Source organism: Lissotriton helveticus, chromosome 4_2 (assembly GCF_964261635.1).
Source record: "Lissotriton helveticus chromosome 4_2, aLisHel1.1, whole genome shotgun sequence".
Lineage (NCBI taxonomy): Eukaryota > Metazoa > Chordata > Amphibia > Caudata > Salamandridae > Lissotriton > Lissotriton helveticus.
In genome coordinates, this window is record NC_136064.1 from 131,101,076 (window position 1) to 131,121,897 (window position 20,822).

General features: G+C 44.9%; 1 protein-coding gene across 1 annotated transcript in view; it reads left to right on the forward strand.

Annotated features, from left to right (window-relative positions):
* Nucleotides 1-20,530, forward strand: part of LOC144752112 (nicotinamide N-methyltransferase-like) — a 205,234-nt gene extending 184,704 nt beyond the window's left edge. Inside the window, exon 3 of the mRNA XM_078640055.1 lies at nucleotides 19,741-20,530. Within this exon, the coding sequence (XP_078496181.1) occupies nucleotides 19,741-20,194 (454 nt within the window). The 3' untranslated portion in view covers nucleotides 20,195-20,530. The remainder of the gene's footprint in view (nucleotides 1-19,740) is intronic.
* The last annotated feature ends 292 nt before the right edge of the window (nucleotides 20,531-20,822 follow it).

The following is a 20,822-nucleotide window of genomic DNA, read 5'->3' on the forward strand; positions in this document are numbered from 1 at the left end:
GGCCTGGAATTGCATGCCAAAAGAACTTAGAGCAAAGGAGCAGGAAGGGCAGTTAATATAAGCTCTAAAGACATGGATCTTTGGAATACCATATGTCTGCTGCCTGGCATTAATCTAGGTCCTAATCTAATACAGCTGCTCTTTGTCATCTACAGCGGCAGGAGACTCCGTTAGGAGTGGCAGTTTGCGCTATATAAGCATCACATTTGATTTCACTTCACATTTCATCTCACAACCCTAACACCCACCTACCTTTCAACCAACACCTCCTCAAGACTTGGCATAATTTTTGTTGTGGCTAATTTATCATTAATTGAAGAGTAAGAGGGATATACATTGGGCAGATTTTTCTCTTCGTCTCTGTCATATCTCAACCCAAACCCTGTTGCCCTACCCCTTAACCCTGTACATTTCCTCTGACCTCGTCCTCAGAGATCTCTATATGTTCTCCTCCCTGCAACCGAGCTAACCTATAACTGATGTAATTTTAGAACAAAAAGAATGTCATGTAAAGCGCTTTGATACCGTTGGGTCTCAGCTATTTTATTCCTGATTTTTTAGACCTGAGCAACATGGCTGATGCCTGGTGGAGCTGCTAGACAGCTAATGAGGAGATTGGTCCTGGATTCCCCCTCGAATGCCACCTACTCCCTGCTTTGGCTCCTTCCTCCCCTCCTTTCTTTCGAGTACTTTCAAACTCGTTGTTTGTTTACTGTACCTAACTACGTCACTACGCTATGGTAACTTATCAAATCAAATAAACTTACAACTGATTCCCCTGTTCGCTGCTAGACAGGTATTGAAGAAATGGGCCCTGGTTTACCCCTGACCATGACTTACCCAGCCAGTCTTTGGGCACACCTCTTCCTCGTCTGCCTGCTATTGACTCCTTCCCTCCTCCCTTCTACGAATTCTTGCAACATTATTTTTGTGTACTGTACCTTTCCATGCTCTTGTATCTGATGTAACTTATAACGCAACAATCCTAAATGTGAAGCACTCTGATACCCTCTTGGGTCAAGTATCGCTATATAAAACTTTATAAAATAAAAAAAATAAAGACACTCTATCTGCAATTTAGATATACGATACTTCAGATAAATGCCTTTACAGCTAAATGGGTGATGTCTCAAACTAAGGAAAGGGACTCCAAGTCTACCTTATGTCTATAAGGGGCAAACAAAGATATTGCACAAGTTTTATTTTTCTGTACAGCATATGTAATGCCTAGAAGGAAGTGGATTAAGCCGCTATGTAAACGTTTGAATATCAGGAGTTACATAGAGATGCTGAGAATTCTAAAATCAGATCGGTCACAGCCCATCGAATTCGGTGTTAGTGCGTTTGTATTGGTTGCCCGCTATATAAGGAAAAAGAGACCGCTAACATTTTTATGTAAATATACTAGATTTGTCTTACTGCTTGTCTTTTTAATTTATACTACGAATTATTGGTCTAGGTCAGCTCATACAAAGGCAATTTAGGAAGGATACTTTTGTTGCTTATTAGTGAAGGTTTTAATTCTTTTAGCATAATTTTAACTCATTTTAGTGTCAGTACTGGTTAACTGAGTTGGCATTTGCACATTATTTTAAGCTGAACAACGCTTCATGGGACCGTGCCAAAATGGGAATCTTAATTTGTATGATTTTTTGCACATTATTCCTTAGCGAAAATTGAACCTAATCTTTCTACTTGATGGGATTAATACTGAAATGTTTTTAAAGATTTGTCTGAAATGATTTGATGATTATTTGAATCGAATAAAGAGACTTTGATGATGATGATATAGGCAGTGTACCTTTTGCGACTCTCGGTGCAGGCTCCAAAAATGAGGATGATTGTTTAAAATCCCTGTATTTGAATTTGCAAATGCAGATGTTTTCTGAAGCAGTCCATTTTGCTTAAAGGAACCAGTGCTGCTGGAGAAAAACAACATCTTATGTAGCAGAATCTTTTACCCTCATGGCTGCTGGAGCGATTCCCCTGCAGTGCTGGGCCGTAATAAAAACGGGTGTGGTCATGAGCATCTGAGACTTATATGCCATGACGAGCTGAGCTCGTCATGAGCACCGAAGGGGTTACAGGAACAGGCACTTCAACACGTTTTCTGAATGGAAAGCTATCCGATGGAACAGCATTCCACTGTTTTATGCCTTATCACCTCCTTTAGAGATTAAGTAACTTTTCAAAATGTTGATACCAGATTTGTGGCCATAAACTAGTAATACTTGGCATTGATAATGATAAGAAAGGGGTGGATGCCCCTTTTATGAATGGTCCTATTTGTGATTCAGAATGAGTTTTTACCAAGTTACAAAGTGCGTTTAGTACATGGCAAACCACAACCAGAGGATAACATACCATAACATAACTTAACATAACTTAACATAACTTAACATAACTTAACATAACTTAATATAACTTAACCATTTTCCTCTCCTATGGAAAATCTTCAAGAAGCATGTTACTTTTCTCACAGATGTATCCCAGTAGGCAGACAGTATCATCAGGGCCAACAAAGTAGATCAGACATCTGTCCCCCACTGAAGAGCAGCAACCAGCAGGGGCCACTAACATCTGTCAGCATCAAAAGTCAGGCCCATGCCATCCACTGCCAGTGAGGGGTTGGATAGGACTCATGGATAGGAGTTCCCTAATTGTTTCTGATATTTCCCAGGCATCTGAGGCTACTTAGAGTGGGGGCACCCATATCAGAGTGTTAGGTACCTTATTTCCACTCTTATTTCCACTCTCCTTCCCACAAGTCCAGGGGACATATCGTGATACTGGCCACTCAGCACAGGGTCTGTAACCTGAGAGAGAGTAGGTGCCTGTCAAGCCAGGACTTCTAGTGTGGAATCACCTCCTCCTCGAAGGGTGAAAAGTCTGTCTGTGTCATTCTTGGGTCTGCCCTGGTGCAGTTCTATTGCCCTCTGTCTCCCTGAGAGTGCAGGGATCACCTCCCGTTTGGATAATGGATTCATAAGTGTCCTGAATGTGAGCATACTGAGGTTCCGTGACGATTTTACTCGTGTTTGTAACATTGTCGTAAATACATAATTTTGGTATCAGTGAACCGCAAATGATCCATTTAGTATATCCTGGTGTTTTCGCTATGCTACGAGCAAGAGCACTCCAGTTACAAACACATTTCTGTTCTACCCATGGCATCCATCTTAGAACACGGAAGCCATTTTGTATTCCTTGCCCTCACATAGTCAATGGACACGCAATGACCTCTTTTCAATTAAGGACACGTAGGCTTTAGCCGGCGATTCACCTTGCTAGTGACACGTGCACCTTAGGCCAGCAACGCTGTGGCAGCATGACCCGGCAAGAACTGCCTCCCCAGCCTGAGGCCAGTCCTGCTATACTGGTTCTTGTGTTCGTTGGCCTGATCATGATTAGGCGGCCGAAGCTGGTAACCGTGCCCATTTACGACCCACAAACATCTCTTATCCTGTCTTTCTATCTTCTGCACCTGGCTCTGCTCCTTTCCTTCTGGGCCTTTATTAGGGGGAGGTAACGAAATTTACGATGAGGCGGTCCGGGTCTTGAATGAGAAATTGACATGGGATTATGATGGAATAGTGGGAACCCCTCATTCGTAATGTTTTGACATCAGATACTGTTGACGATTCCTGTGCAACGCCAAATATTTTTTGTTCAAGACACGAATGTTTAGAACTGTGGTAACATGTAAAGAATTTGCCCCGAGCAGAATATTTAGTATTTAAGGAGTAACCCTCTTTGTACAAATTGAACAGGCTCCTAGATACTGCCCATGTGTAGTTTCTGTGACTTCTGTGTCCCTGCAGTAATAAACCTTTGGTCTTTGACGCCACCATCGAGAAGCCCGTGTTTCTGTTTGTTTGTGCACCGAGACAGGTAGAACTCCGGGGTCTTCGGGTGTTATCCCTGACACCTCTGGACAGAACCAAAAAGTCCAGAACTCCAATTGGCGCCCAACGTGGGGCGACGTCATTCGGTACCGGTCCAAAAGCCTGAAGAGTTCGAGGAGCTTCGTGTGAAGATTTCAGAGGGAGGCGCCCCACTTCATCGATCCCGGCATATCGCAAAAGTGGCCCGACGTTCTCTTCCACGAGGGTTCCCGTTCAGACGGCTGCAGTGGTCCGTTGCCTTGACCGTCGCCCTGTCTTGGACCCGAGGTGCAGTCCTTAGTACGGCGAGACGTGACCGGTTTCTCCTTGGTGACATCTTCAGTACCTCAGTTAAGTATTTTGTGAGGGTTGCTCCTGTTTGGATAATCCTTTTAGTTCTCAGTTCAGTTCAGTTCTGTAAGATTGTCGCTGGTTATTCTGGTTACGATAATCATTCAGTTCAGTTCAGGTATCGATACATTTATCAGTTCTGGTAGGCCTAAGTTCTTGGTTCAAGTGCGCACCCTTTTGTTTGTATTTTGTCTGTTCTGTGTTCCGGATTATAAAATGGTAAGTCGGAAAAATTGTATGTTGTCTTGTTTTAGTTGCAACAGTGATTCCCAGTTGGAGGACTCGTGTTTGGTTCCTCCGATTGGAACTCCTCTTTATGATCTATATTGCAAATTTGGTGTGGGCCCTATCTCTTATAACGAGGTATGGATCCACTATACAGAAAAAGATGGTGTCCTTAGTTGGCCACTACATGGTAGTTTTGAACCTGAAGTTCTCGATAATCTAGAAAGAAGGTTGTTCAAGAAGAAAGCCCGGCCGGCAATGTTTGATTCTTTCCGTTATTGGCGAAAAGAATCTAAACAGAGAGAAATTAAAAAGTTGAAGAAAGAACAGAAAGAGCAAGAGTTGACTTTAGAACAGTCTGCTAAGCAGCTGCAACTCAACGAGTCTGAAAAAGCGATGGAGGTGGCCAATAGAGAGCGTAATTTAGCGATAGACAAGTGCTATCCTGCTTTGCCATCGAGTACGGCTAAGATAGTAGAGGACCCTGAAAAGGATCCCCTGTTGTCTTACTTGTTACGATCACCCCCACCGTATGCACAGGGTGCTACGGCTCCACCTATACCGAATGTTCAATTACCGGTTGCTGGACAACCTGGTGTCCCTGTTCCCGCTCCCCTGAATCAAGTTCCTGTACCTCCTGTGGTCAATATTAATGTTCCTTCGACAACCCCTCTTCCAGGGTTGCCGGCTTCTTTACCTATACCTGTATCGCTCACACCTGCTAGTTCACAAGCTATTTTGCCTGCTACTCCTACTGTTCCTAATCTATCTGTTCCAACTGCTACTCTATTTACTGCCTCTGCTAATATTATGACTCCACTTTCTGTTCGTCGGAGAATCACTGATTCTGTCTCTAATATTCTATCTCCCTTCTATAAAACTCTGATTAAGACTCCTACCTCTGACTCTGTGCAGAGGCGTAGCCAGCTTCCCAGTACTGAAGAAAGAGGAATATTAGATTCCACTGCTCTTAGATGGGTTTCAAAAGTTGGAAGATATAATGTACAAGATGTATTAGATACATTTATGCAATGGAATGAACCGACACAACGATATGTGTTCGATGAAATGTGTTTCCTTCTACGTGAGGAATTGGAAGAGGATGACCCTGAATCAAATCTAGGAGAATTAATTAATGTTCAAAAAGAATTTGCTGCAGGTATGATAGTTGGACAAAATATAAAAGAAGCAATGGAACTGATTTTAAGTTATAGGAATGACTCATCCCTTCGTTCACCAAGGGAGTTAGGGAAACGTAGTACGAAACAAAATCGTCAATACCCAATGAGAGAGGTTCCACCAATTTGGCGTGAAGCTGTGCAAGCTAATGCACCGCTTGGTATCGCAGCCGCTCCGGCCCAATTCCAGAGAGTATGGATACATATTCCATGGAAGCGAGCTGAAGTATTAGCAGTGAAACAGGCCTTGCCAGATCCGCGTAAAAATCCTGCAGGGTACTACAAAGAGTTGGCTCAAACATTTGACGCTTGTGTATTGAATCTTGCTGACATAGATCTGCTATTTGGTAATGTAGTACCGCAACCAATTTGGGCTAAAATTCGTAAAGAGAATCATCCAGTTGCCCTAGGTGGTGATTGGGCAGCTATAATTGCAGCGGATGGTCAACAAGTCGGTGGTTCTAAACCTGAACCCTTAATTGCTAATTTGCCCGGTAGAATAATCGATTTAATGAAAACCTTGATGCCAGCATTGCGCGTTAACTGGGACAAATTGTCCGCGTGCAAACAGAAGAAAGACGAAAGCGTCTCCGACTTTTTCACAAGATTCGAGGAGACTTTCGTGGATCATAGTGGTCAGGATATGAGCACAGAAGGAGGCCAGAGATTATTTGTTGATAAATTTGTGCACAATCTGTTGCCAGAACTTAGTGGTAAATTAAAGAATTCTGAAAGTGCGTGGGCTGTCTCTACGACTGCGCAAATACTTGCGACTGCCCAGTACTATGAAAATAGGGATAAAGAAGAGAAGGAAAAAACAGATAAAAAGACGAAAGATTTAAAAACTAAAGTACTTTTACAGCAAGCTTATCCGCCTCGCACGAATCAGACTAACATGCAGCAAGGGTCATATCAAAGAACGGATTATAATTTTCAAAGGCCACAATACCAATGGAATCAATGTGCTTATTGCAAAATGGAAGGTCATTACAAAAATGAGTGTCCAGTTCGAACGCAAAATAATACTGCGGCTGCTCAGAGAGGTCGTGGTAGTTCTATGCAAAATTCTAGAGGTCGAGGAAGAGGTGCTATGCCTCCGCAGACGAGTGATCGCCCTTCTAATTATTTCGACCAGCGAAATGGACAATCTGCCCAACAGAATAGGTCTCCACAGTATCATGTTGAAGACTATTATGAAGCTAGTGAGGAAGGTCAGCAAAGTGAGTACTAGGACAGCCATGGACAAAGAGAGGGAGTAGTATCAGTTCCAGTAGATCAGAGTGGGCCTTATGTCGCAGTAGCAACATGAGGTATAGTCGAACCGTTTCTGTTGGATACTGGCGCAGCAAAAAGTTCTATCATACATGCGAAACTCCCTGGCGCACCTTTGTCTGGCTCAACAAACGTTTCAGTAGGTTTTTCGGGCGCCCCTGTTCATCACCCTGTTTCTGGTCCTTTGTCTATTTCTGTTGGACCCTGTCAATTGAAAGCACCCCTGATTTTGACGACAGGTTGTAACGAAAATCTGCTTGGTTTAGACTTGTTAAAACGCCTATATGCGACATTATACTGTTCTCCAGAAGGAGTACAGCTTACGTTGGGTAAAAGAATAATCTCTCCGATGTACTTGTCGATGGATGCGCTCCCACCAGAGCTGCGTTCACTCCCTGATACTCTTTGGGCGACTGGTCCTAATGATGTAGGTCTATTGGAAATTCCACCCTATATAGTAACTTTGAAAGCAAATGTCAAACTTCCACGAATTCCACAATACAGAATCTCTAGTGAAGGTGAGCGTGCGCTCCTACTGATAGTGCATGATCTGATTGAGAAAGACGTTATAGAAGAAACTAGAGGTAATGTCTGTAATAGTCCTGTACTGCCTATTTTGAAACGAACTGACCCAACAAAACCTCCAGTATATAGGTTTGTAATTGATCTTAGAGAGGTTAATAAAATTGTGATTCCACAGTTTCCTGTGGTTCCAGACATTACTGCATTGTTAACGTTGATTCCTGCTACAGCAGCATGGTTTTCGGTTGTCGACTTGAAAAATGCCTTTTTCAGCATTCCGATAGCCGAAGAAAGCAGAGATATCTTCGGTTTCTCTCTAGGAGGACGAAGCTTCAGGTTTAAACGCGCTCCACAAGGCTATTGTGAAAGCCCATCCATTTACAGTCAAGCATTAAAAAGCCAGTTAGATTCCTTCGTACTTCCTCCTGGTTCTGCTTTAATACAATATGTTGATGATCTTCTAGTGGCTGCTGATGACAAGGAAACTTGCAAAACAGCTACGATTTCTTTATTGCATCATTTGTCAAATTTGAATCACAAGGTGTCACCTTCAAAAATGCAATACTGCTGCCAAGCAGTGACCTACCTAGGTCATCTCTTGTCAAAGGAGGGAAGGAAGTTGACCCCAGAGAGAATAAAGGCAATTACACAGATGAATGTTCCTAGCACGCAGAGAGAAGTACGTGCCTTTTTAGGTATTACCTCATATTGTAGGCAATGGATCCCAAATTTTTCTCTTTTGGCAAAACCATTGGTAGCCTTGACTGGGAAAGGTGTTCCGAGTCCGGTACCATGGTCTGCTGAATGTCAGCAGAGTTTTTCTGAGTTACGAAATGCACTGTGTTCAGCTCCTGTATTGGGTACACCCGATTACAGTAAGCCTTTCACGCTCTATGTCCATGAGAGAGAAGGTTGCGCGTTGAGTGTGTTGACACAGAAATTTGGTGATAAACAACGCCCTTGTGCGTATTTTTCATCAACATTAGATCCAGTAGCTAGAGCGTTGCCTAGTTGCTTGAGAGCTACAGCCGCAGCTGCAGCCTCCATTCGACAATCTGCTGGTTTAGTAATGAACAACATGCTAGTAGTTATGGTTCCTCATGCTGTAGATACACTCATGAACCGAACCAAGACGCAGCACCTTACCAGTGCTAGATTATCAGGTTATGAACTGACACTGTTAGCGAGTCATATTCAGATCAAAAGATGCAATGTATTGAATCCAGCAACATTGTTGCCGACTAGCCAAGAGTCGAGTGATTCCGAACCACACGACTGTTGTTTCAAAACTGAGGAAGAAACAAAAGGACGAATTGATCTAAAAGACACTCCGTTATCAGATCCAGATGGAACGTTGTATGTTGATGGGTCTTGCTTCAAATTAGAGAATGGTGATGTGACTGCTGCTTATGCAGTAACGACTTTGAGTACGATTGTGGAGACTGCAAGAGTGAGTCAGAATTCTGCCCAGGCTGCAGAATTGATCGCGCTAACAAGAGCGTGCGTTTTAGCTAAGGGAAAGAGAGTAAATGTGTTCACAGATAGTCAATACGCGTTCGGCGTGGCCCATAGTTTTGGCCGCTTGTGGAAAGAGAGAGGTTTCATTACGTCCCATGGGACTAAGATTCAACATGGCCAGCTAGTTAATGACTTGTTGGAATCTCTAACCTTGCCGACTGAAGTTGCGATTGTGAAATGCAGTGCTCATAAAGCAATCACGGATGATGTTGGTCGTGGGAATGCTTTTGCCAATGAGACTGCAAAACAGACAGCTAGAAATATGATGAGTAGAATGTATGTTGCAACGTCTGCAAGATGGATTTCTGAGTCTGGAATGTGTGAAGACACAGTGGAAAGCGTAAAAGAAATTCAGAAAGAGGCGACTGAGGAGGAAAAACTTGCATGGAGAGAGAGCACGGGTAAATTGGACTCGAGTGGGTGTTGGATTGACTTGTCGGAACAACAGCGTTGGATGTTGCCTGATGCGTATGTGCTTGCAGTAGTAACGATGGCACATGGAACAGCACACATCAGTTCAAAAGGGATTTGTAAGATGTTGGCTCCGGTCTGGAAGAATGATGGGATTAGTAAGTGTGCAGAGAGAGTGGTGAGGAATTGTATGGTATGCTTGATGCATAATCCTGGCAAGGGAATCCCCACACCTGCAGGTCATTTCGCTCCTCCCTCCTGCCCCTTCGAAGTGATCCAGCTAGACTTCATTCACATGGATCGTTGTAATAATCTGAAATACGTCCTAGTGGTAGTTTGTGCTTTCTCCAGATGGATCGAAGCATACCCGCTAAAGGACAATACTGCCTTATCCACTGCCAAAATTCTTCTTAAAGAATACTTCCCCAGATACGGAATGCCACGGATTGTATGGTCAGATAACGGAAGTGAGTTCGTAGGGAAAGTTATGCAGAGTGTGTGTGCCGGCCTAGGGATTAGACAGAAGTTTCATAGTGCGAATCATCCCCAGTCCGCGGGTTTAGTCGAGGGTTACAATGGCACCCTTAAACTGAAACTTGCTAAGATACAAGCATCCACGGGTTTGTCCTGGCCAGACGCATTGCCTTTGGCTTTGCTATCAACAAGAGCAACTGTACATTCTAGAGTAGGGCTTAGTCCATATGAAATAGTTTTTGGTCGTCCTGCAAATGTTTGGGGGGTACCTAGACCAAAAGAATTCAAGCAGCTGGAATACCCAATGTTAATTGATTACCTTTTCGACTTGACTGCTAAATTGAGTCTTATTCACCAACAGGTTTTCGATGCATTGCCAAAGCCACCGGAGAGTCCAGGCCATCAGCTGAAACCGGGTGACCAGGTGGTCATTAGAAATTTTGCAAGAACGAAAAATCTTCAGCCCAGATTCATTGGCCCTTTTCAAGTCTTACTAGCAACGAGAACTGCTATTCGTGTGGCCGGAAGGAAGAACTGGATCCATACGACACATGTCAAACGTGTGCCTCTGCCACTTCCTTACGACAACTGGGTAAAGAAAGGAATCGGTGCCTCTGAAACAGAACAAGTCCCCAGGTTCATACCTTTCAGTGATGCAGAACTGATCACAGATACATCAAACTCTGACTCTCCTCCTGAAACTGCTCTTTTGAACCCTGAACATTTGCCATCTGCGAACGTGAACATTGTAACGTCAGCTGAAAATACATTGTTTCCAGATCAGACAGTTCCTGCAAAACTGAGATACAACTTGCGACCTCGCAATATGGACAAATAAAGCAGGCAACTGCCAATTTTCACATTTGAATTTCCTGATACATTGCCTCCAGCCAGGAAGTTTACTATTATTTTTGTTGTTTCAAAATTTTGCCTTGCCGTCTGGGTAGCCGTAGGGTCGTGGCTGTGTGCCTAGTTGAATCTGCGGGGGTCAGACACAAGGTCGATCTTTCTGTTAGTTCTGGGAACTCCCAGGGCTGATAGAGGCATTTTCATCTACGTACACATCATCAGTGGTCACGAACGGTCGTAGAAGATGGAGCTTCCTGAGCTGCAAAGAAAGAATGTAATTTATGTTCGCAGAAATAGACTGTACCGAATACTTCACAGCAAATGCTTTCTAATGCAATGTGCAGTTACGTTTTTAATCGTTTTGATAACGTTGGTGGGTGGAATCATCTTTGGTGTGCATTTGATTTTCATGCCGGTAACTACAGTACCTCCCCTTGATCCTACGACTTCTACGGTTTCTTCTATGCATTCTTTTCACTCATTTCCTGAACACGAACAAGCTCGACGCTCAGAATTTATTAACAATACATTTGTACAGCTCTTGCATCAACACCAACTGGTAGTTAATACTACAGACTGCTGGGTGTGTGGCTTGATACCTCACACTATGGATAAAGGCATTCCCTATCTAGTCTTGCCTTTTAGCTACAATGGATCATTTCAGGCCTTTCAGACCATTTTTTCATATGCCCTTGAGACCTATCCTCCGCGTCCACCACGGTCCACTAAATACAACTCAGCCAACAAAGCTTTAGTCCAGGGAATTATTGACATGATTAAAGACGTCAATAATACTCCATCTTACCCTAGAGATGAATTACGGGTGTATTTGAGTTGGAACTCTACCGAGTATCGCCTTAGTTTGGGAGAAAGCAAGCGTAAAAGCTCCACTTCAGTTTGGGTCGTGCCTCACCGAGGTCAGGTCTGTTTACAAGGAAATGGGAGAAATCTGAGAGCTCAGCTAGGGAGGAGTGAGTGCGTTGAGACTTACGTATTTCCGTCTAACTCCTCCCCTGCCTTCCTGACTGCTAGGGGTACCTACTTCATCTGTCAGGACAGAGCATATACATGGCTGCCTGCTGACTTTTCAGGTTCATGTTATATTGCTCGATTGTTACCTCCGACATACACTGCTTCTTCAGATTATCACAAGACCAGAGTAGCAAGAGGTGTCTTCAGCAAGGAAGATACCGCTGGTCAGGAAGCTGGAGACTTCTTCAAAGGTTTCCTTCCGTTTTGGGGGCCTATGGCCAATAGTAGAAATCTACGTCAACTAACACGGGTAGTTGAATCTACTATCACAGAAACGGCTGGTGCCCTTAGTAACTTAACAGCTGAGCTTCAGGCGGATCGTCTCATGACGTTGCAGAACCGAATGGTTCTAGACGTAATACTTGCAGATCGAGGTGGGGTATGCAGAATGATCCAATCGAGCTGCTGTGTCTTTATTCCAAATAATGCTCCAACAGTCTATGAAGCGATCTCTAAGCTACACAAGATTTCCGACTCTATACACGTAGATAAGGGAAACTGGTCCTTCATGGAGTGGTTTTGGACTCTGGTATCAGCGTGGGGATGGAAGGTTCTGATGGTCATTGGTGCCATCCTAGTATTTCTGTTCTCGTGCTGCCTTATTATCCAATGTGGTCCCGCTTTGTGTAGTCTCTGTGCTGCAACCTGTTTCAGAAAACCACCTGCATTTGGAGAAAAGGTACGAGACAAGATGATGGTGCAACAACATGTCACTGACCTAATGAGCATAGAATTAGACTCTGACTCTGACATAGACTGAGTAATTGCCTATGTAAGGGCAAAAGGAGGGTCTGAGGTTCCGTGACGATTTTACTCGTGTTTGTAACATTGTCGTAAATACATAATTTTGGTATCAGTGAACCGCAAATGATCCATTTAGTATATCCTGGTGTTTTCGCTATGCTACGAGCAAGAGCACTCCAGTTACAAACACATTTCTGTTCTACCCATGGCATCCATCTTAGAACACGGAAGCCATTTTGTATTCCTTGCCCTCACATAGTCAATGGACACGCAATGACCTCTTTTCAATTAAGGACACGTAGGCTTTAGCCAGCGATTCACCTTGCTAGTGACACGTGCACCTTAGGCCAGCAACGCTGTGGCAGCATGACCCGGCAAGAACTGCCTCCCCAGCCTGAGGCCAGTCCTGCTATACTGGTTCTTGTGTTCGTTGGCCTGATCATGATTAGGCGGCCGAAGCTGGTAACCGTGCCCATTTACGACCCACAAACATCTCTTATCCTGTCTTTCTATCTTCTGCACCTGGCTCTGCTCCTTTCCTTCTGGGCCTTTATTAGGGGGAGGTAACGAAATTTACGATGAGGCGGTCCGGGTCTTGAATGAGAAATTGACATGGGATTATGATGGAATAGTGGGAACCCCTCATTCGTAATGTTTTGACATCAGATACTGTTGACGATTCCTGTGCAACGCCAAATATTTTTTGTTCAAGACACGAATGTTTAGAACTGTGGTAACATGTAAAGAATTTGCCCCGAGCAGAATATTTAGTATTTAAGGAGTAACCCTCTTTGTACAAATTGAACAGGCTCCTAGATACTGCCCATGTGTAGTTTCTGTGACTTCTGTGTCCCTGCAGTAATAAACCTTTGGTCTTTGATGCCACCATCGAGAAGCCCGTGTTTCTGTTTGTTTGTGCACCGAGACAGGTAGAACTCCGGGGTCTTCGGGTGTTATCCCTGACACCTCTGGACAGAACCAAAAAGTCCAGAACTCCAATACTGAGATCCACCAGAGCTGAAGCCTGCATCCATGCTGGTTATCGTAGAAGGGAAAAACAAGGAATACTATGAAACTGAGACATTTGGAGACCTCTCTAGAATCTGTCACAACTGGTAGGAGGAGAAGAAAAGGCCTGAAGGGAAACTACTGAGAAAGACAGAGTCAAGTTGAGATGCCCTTTGAAAGCATGGGCTGTAGCTATCCTATTTTTAACTAGCGTCAACCAACCCATGACGAGCGTTGTTAACTAAACATAGCCCCACTGTTTTAAATACTGCATCCTCTAGAAACCACCATAGCCTTTTGCACCAATTATAATCTTGCTGTAATGATGTCCTCTACAAGCTTGATGTTCCAGAACACCTGCTAAGGTGTTTATTTCTGATCAGAGTCTTTCGTTAGTTTGACGGATTCATATTTTCTAATCTTATTCTATGACCCTCAGCTTCTATCATAATGCTCATTGACAAGTCTCCTAAAACTTTGGATGCTTTCTGTCTCCTGATCTTGTCACTTTACATCTCTACAAGATTATGTAGTGTGTGGGATAGTGGGGTTATAAAAGTGGATACAATACAGATTAAATTGGAGTTATTGCCAGTCCCTGAGCACTGCAACTGATGTTTGAATTCTTGTTTGTATTTTTGTATTATTGGTGGACTACATTCCCCACACTTGATCTTCCTTTATATTTCCTTCCTGCCTTATCACACTCACCTGACACATGCTTGAACACCATACTTCAGAGATATGGGGCCAGATGTAGGTCGGCAAATACCGGTCGGTAACGGACGATTTCGGACGTTACCAACCGGTATTTTGTGTTCGACATGTAGGGGGCCATAGATTTACAGACTCAGTATATTTACAGAATCTGTAAATCTACCGATTCTGTAAAATACAGAATCGGTAAATTTACCGATTCGGTAAATCCAGATGTAGCGGGCACATTAAACAGTGCCACAGGCCATTACCGATTCGTTATTTACCATGTAATACAATTGCATTGTAAATAACGAATTCCTGTGTACATGCACATCTGTGCATGTACACCTGTGCCAAGTGGCATACATACATGCCCTGGGGGCATGTATGTGTGTCACATTGCACATAGGCCAGAAACAGGGGTGCAACAGGGTGTCAAAGTGACACCCTGTTCCCCTTGAAAAATCGATAATTTTACCGAATCGGTAAATACCGATTCGGTAATTACCGAATCATACAGATTCGGTACAATTTTGCGAATTTTTACCTACATCTGATTTACCAAATCTAGAATACCGAATCGGTAGAATTCGGTATTCTAGAGTCGGTAAATCAAATTTACCTACATCTGGGCCATGGTGTTCTGATCTTTGCTGAGTGCCAAGTCGTTGGTTTCCTGAGAAACCATTGCTTGCCTAAGTACAGCCATACCACCAAAACACAGACAGCACCCACCTACTGCGGTATCATTGAATGCAAAGGGTCAAACTCATTATTTCAAATCCATAAAAGGGGATTGCTATAGATTGGAGTAATGTGTGGTAGAGTGAATTGGTTTAGAGTGTTGTTAAGTGGAGTAGAGTGTTATAGAGTGAAATAAAGGGGAGTGGAGTGGAGTTAGGTAGAGTGGATGACTTACAGTGGGGTAGCGCTGAGTAGAATGGCAACGAGTGAAGTGGTGCAGAGTGGAAGGGCGTACAGTGGAATACCATGGAATGGAGTGTCCTAGAGTAGAGTAGCAGGTTGTAGAGTGCTGGAAAGTGTTGTAGTTCATAGAGTGGAGTGGTATATAGTGTCATAGAGTTGAGTGGCATAAAGTGGCATACAGTGGAGTGGCAAACAGTAGAGTAGTGGAGTATAGTAGAGTACAGTAGTGTGTCATAAGGGAGAGTGGATTAACTGGGGTATAGTGGCATAAAATGAGTTGCGTAGCATCTTCTAGAGTGGCGTAGAGTGGCATACAGAGTTGGACAGTGGTATGTAAGGGCAATCAATCAATCAATCAACCACTTGTATAGCGCAGTACTCACCCGGAAGGGTCTCAAGGCGCTTGGGGGAAGGGGTCCGCTACTGCTCGAACAACCAGGTCTTGAGTTGTCTCCTGAAGGCGAGGTGGTCCTGGGTCAGCCGAAGGTGGATGGGCAGGGAGTTCCATGTCTTGGCCGCCAGGTAGGAGAAGGATCTGCCTCCGGTGGTGGCACTTCGGATGCGTGGTACGGCGGCGAGGGCCAGGCTAGTAGACCGTTGCTGGCGGGTGGGCGTGTAGAAGGACAGGCGGTCATTGAGGTACTTAGGGCCCAGGTCGTGGAGAGACTTGTGTGCGTGGGTGAGGAGCCTGAACGTGATCCTCTTGTTGACGGGGAGCCAGTGCAGGTCCCTCAGGTGGCTGGAGATGTGGCTGCGTCGGGGGATGTCCAGGATGAGTCGGGCAAAGGCGTTCTGGATGCGTTGGAGTCTTTTCTGTAGCTTGGCTGTGGTTCCGGTGTAGAGGGTGTTTCCGTAGTCCAGTCGGCTGGTGACGAGGGCCTGGGTGACCGTCTTCCTGGTTTCTGTCGGGATACATCGGAAGATTTTGCGAAGCATGCGAAGGGTGTGAAAGCATGATGAGGAGACGGCATTGACTTGTCTGGTCATCGAGAGGGAGGAGTCCAGGATGAAGCCCAGGTTGCGTGCGTGGTCCGTTGGCTTGGGGGCGGTGCCCAGGGCTGGGGGCCACCAGGAGTCGTTCCATGCGGAGGGTGATGGTCCCAGGATGAGGACTTCCGTCTTGTCTGAGTTCAGTTTCAGGCGGCTGTTCTTCATCCACTCGGCGACGTCTTTCATCCCTTCGTGCAGGCTGGTTCTGGCGGTGTCGGGGTCTCTGGTGAGGGAGAGGATCAGCTGGGTGTCGTCGGCGTAGGAGATGATGTTGAGGTTGTGTTGGCGTGTGATGGCCGCAAGGTGTCTCATGTAGATGTTGAAGAGGGAGGGGCTGAGTGATGATCCTTGCGGGACGCCGCAGATGACTTCGGTGGCCTCGGATCAAACGGGGGGAGGTGGACTCTCTGTGTTCTTCCGGCGAGGAACGAGATGATCCACTCCAGTGCCTTCTCTTGGACGCCGATGTTGCTGAGGCGTTGGACTAGGGTGCGGTGGCAGACAGTGACGAACGCTGCGGAGAGGTCCAGGAGGATGAGTGCCGCTGTTTCCCCGTTGTCGAGCAGGGTTCGGATGTCGTCGGTGGCGGCGATGAGGGCGGTCTCGGTGCTGTGGTTGGCTCTGAAACCGGACTGCGAGGGGTCGAGGGATCCGTTCGTCTTGAGGAAGGGGCAAGCTGTCTGTTGACGATCTTCTCGATGACTTTGGCAGGAAAAGGAAGAAGCGAGATGGGGCGGAAGTTTTTGAGGTCGGTGGGGTCTGCTTTTGGTTTCTTCAGTAGGGCGCTGAGCTCGGCATGCTTCCAGCTCTCCGGGAAGGTGGCGGTGTTGAAGGAGGTGTTGATGACGTCCCGGAGTTGGGGTGCGATAGTGGAGTCGGCCTTGTTGAAGATGTGGTGGGGGCAGGGGTCGGTTGGAGATCCGGAGTGGATGGTGTTCATCGTGTGGGCTGTGTCTTCGGTGGTCACCGTGGTCCAGGTGCGGAGGGTGGTGGTGGGGTGCATTGGTTCGACAGTTGGGTGCGTGGATGGTGCGCCGAAACTGTTGTGGATGTCGGCAATCTTGCGGTGGAGAACTGGGGTTGGAGAACTCCTTGACGATGCTGAATAGTTCCTTGCTGTCGTGGGCGTTGATGTCCAGTCGTTCCTTCAGTGATTTATTCTTGGTGGTGCGGATGAGCTGGTGGTGATTGCGGGTGGCGTGTTTGAGGGCGGTCATGTTGTCAGCGGTCTGGTTGAGGAGCCAGGCATTCTCGAGGGTGCGGCAGGTCTTCTTGGAGTCTTTGAGTTCGTCGGTGAACCAGGGGGCCTTCTTGCCCCTGGGTCTGCTGGGAGGGTTCTTCAGTGGTGCGAGGTTGTCGGCGCAGGTGGTCAGCCACTGCGTGAAGTTGTGAGCTGCTTCGTTGGGGTCCGTTGTGCTGGTGGGTGGGTTCTGGCTGAGGGAGGTGGTGAGCTGGTCAGCGGTGATCTTGCTCCAGCTTCTGTGGGGGACCTGTTGCGGGTGGTGGTGGGTTGTGGTTCTCAGGACACCCCCGGGCCGCACGGCCATCAGCTGTGTGTGTGCCCCTCGCTGCTGCTCGCAGCGTTGTGGAACCGTCTGCCTTGCCGCCCAGCTGCCTGCCTCGCTGTTCCCTGCCCTGCAGTGCTGCCGTTTTTGCGTAGTACATTGTTGCCTCTGTTGTATTTGTATTTCCTTTTAGCATATTCTCTGTAGCTGTCCCCCTGTGCCTGTTCCGCCGTTTTTGCACTGTATATTGTTGTTGCTGCTGTAGTTGTATTTGTATTTCCCTTAGCATAATCTTTGATGTCCCCCTGTGCCTTGCCCGCCCCGCTCCCCGCTTCCCGCCGCCATCCACGTGGCCATGCCCCCTTTTTTGTTCTGTGCCCTCCCCGCTCCCGCCTCCCAGCTGCTCCTCCCTCCCACTTAGCCTTAAATGGTGACCGCGCGGACGCGCAGCGGTCACGCGCAGCGGACGCGCCGATTGTGCGCCTACGGTGCGCCAAAGGCAAGCCCGTCGGCGCCCGTTCGCGCCTGGACCGCGGAGGGCAGATTATAATAGAGTGTCTCACAGTGGTATAGAGTTCAGTAGAGTTTTATTATTTGGAGTTGAATAGAGTAGAGTAGAATGTTGTAAAGTGGAGCGGCATAGAGTAGAGTTTTGTAGAGTGTCTCAGAGTAGGGTAAAGTGTCATACAGTGGACCATAGCATAGCATATGGCATAGCATAGAGTAAAGTAATTTGTCGTAGAGTGGGGTGCTGTGTTGTAAAGTAGAGTGCTGTGGAGTGGAGTAGAGTTGTGTGGCATATGTACAGAGTGGATTAAAGTGTCATAGAATGGAGTGGTGTGTCATACAGTGATCTGGCATGGAGTGTCGTTGAGTGTCAGAAACTGTCATAGAGTGTCGTCGAGTTGAGTGGCATGGAGTGGCGTTGAGTGGAGTGGTTTAGAGTAGAGTAGTGGAGAGCAGTTGATTAGACTGGAGAAGTGTGTCATAGGGTAGAGTGGAGTAAATTAGGGTGGAGTTGTATAGATGGAGTTGCTCAGAGTGACGTTGAGGGGCGCATAGTGCAATAGAGTGTAAGAGTGTACTCGAGCGGCAGCAAAATCAACTGGAATGGATGGGTACTCATGCACACCACATGCTGTGCACTCAGATGTTTCAGCGCTGCTCGCACAACTGGCACTAAAATTCTATCAGGAACAGTGCGACAGGCATATTTCTGCCCATTTGCAGAACCCAGCGGAATCTTTCAGAGTAGTTCTTTAACTCCAGAAATCTGCAGAGTGAAACTCTGCAAGTTCCACCCACCCGTTTATGTGAACGGCTAATGACTGCCTTTGCAAAATTAAAGGCATCCATATTATTTTTACTACACTTTAGCTGTGTTCTGGGTTACACCAAAAATATAGGTCAGTTTGCTTTTATGTTGCCCCACCTATTGCCACTTTATGAAAGTGTTTATTGGTAGGGAGATGTACTTATATTTTTCTATATACTTTTAAAAAGGTTTACGGAGTACCGCTCTAGAACCTTGGAAGTACTTGTATCTTAACTAATATACCTTTTTAATTAAATTTAAATAGCTCATAAACATCTTGGTATTTCCATGGCACTCTGCGCAAAATATATTCCAGAGGATTGAATATGTACAAACTGAAAGAACATTGTAGTACACTATGTTAGAGTGTTATTATATATATTTTTTAAATGTCTACATATTTATTTTTTAATACGTCCTAGGTAGTACTCTGTTTTTAAAAAAAAATATCTAGAAAATGTATAGAATCATTATATAATTTTCCTTACCTATTCACACTTTAATGAAGTAAAAGGTAGGGAAAAATATAAAACCTTATCTATATCTAAGCCCGTAAATCAGACAACAGCCTAAAAATGTGATGCAGCCACAGATATCACTAAGTTCAAATGACTTACCCTACTTACCTCTACTACTCAAAAGAATAATCCGCAAACCATAATTTATAATCTTTTCAAATTCCATCCATATCCGTTGAGCTGTATTTAATCTCTACATGCAATTCACAGGTCTATCTAACGGACAATACAGTATAAACACGTTTCCCACGATAACTTGTGAGAAAAGAACATGTTTTTATCAATATTAAATAAAAAAAAAAAAAATTTCTTTTTTAGGGATGCTTGGCCTGAGAAGCAAAATATGCTACAAAGAAAAATCAAGAATGTTGTTAAATATGACATCAGCAAATGTAACCCCTTGTCTCCCACCACCCTGCCTCAGGCTGACTGCTTGATTTTGCCTCATTGTTTGGAGGCCCACGTGACAAATAAAGAAGGGTTCTGCAGTGCTTTAAGAAATGCCTCAACACTGTTAAAAAATGGAGGGCATTTAATAATGATAGCGTCCCTCGAAGCCACTTTTTACATGATTGCCGGTTTTAAGTTTCCTCATCTATGTATTGATGAGAGTTTTGTCAGGAAAGCACTAAGTGAGGCTGACTATGTAATTGAGGAACTGCAGGTGTTTCCTAGGAAGGTTAATCAATTGTATGATGTGATAGATTACAGTAGTGTCATACTTGTTCATGCTCGAAAAGCAATACCTGTTACATGTACACAGAAACCATAATTGATAGACATAATGTCTACAAAGAGGAAATGAATAGTTTGTTCCTCACCTGAATCAAGTTTCTTCTGTCTTCTCATTTGTTGACCCTATTGCTGCTGACACCAGTGGTGCTCTGCTCTCTGCCTCTCCTAACTGATTAACAACTGGGCATTGCTTTTGCTGCGACCACTTTCCCTGGGCTCTGCCAGGTTCTGTTTCAGTCAATATCCCCTTGTTCTTTACTGCAAAGTAAAATGGATTGTGGTACAATCAATAACAACTGCAAAGAGTGTTGATTTGATCTTGCATTTGATTCCATTTTGCAGCTGAAAAGATTCATTAAATCTTACAATAAAATCTTGTGTGTTTTGTTCTACAATGCTATAGCTCTGTGTGTGTGTGTGTCCATTAATTCTCATGAATAGATGGTTCAGCTATCCAGTGGATATTTCCCATTGGAGGAAAGGATATAGCATTATTTCCACTATCTATGAATTCCAAATGTGCCTTTTATATTTAAATATAGTTGTAAAACGCACTATTGAAATGTGTAATATAGTAATTCTAATCATGTGTTTCAATAGTTTGCAGTACACTAAGTAATGGGGTGGAATCATTCACTTCTGCAGACTCATTTTAAGATTAAATA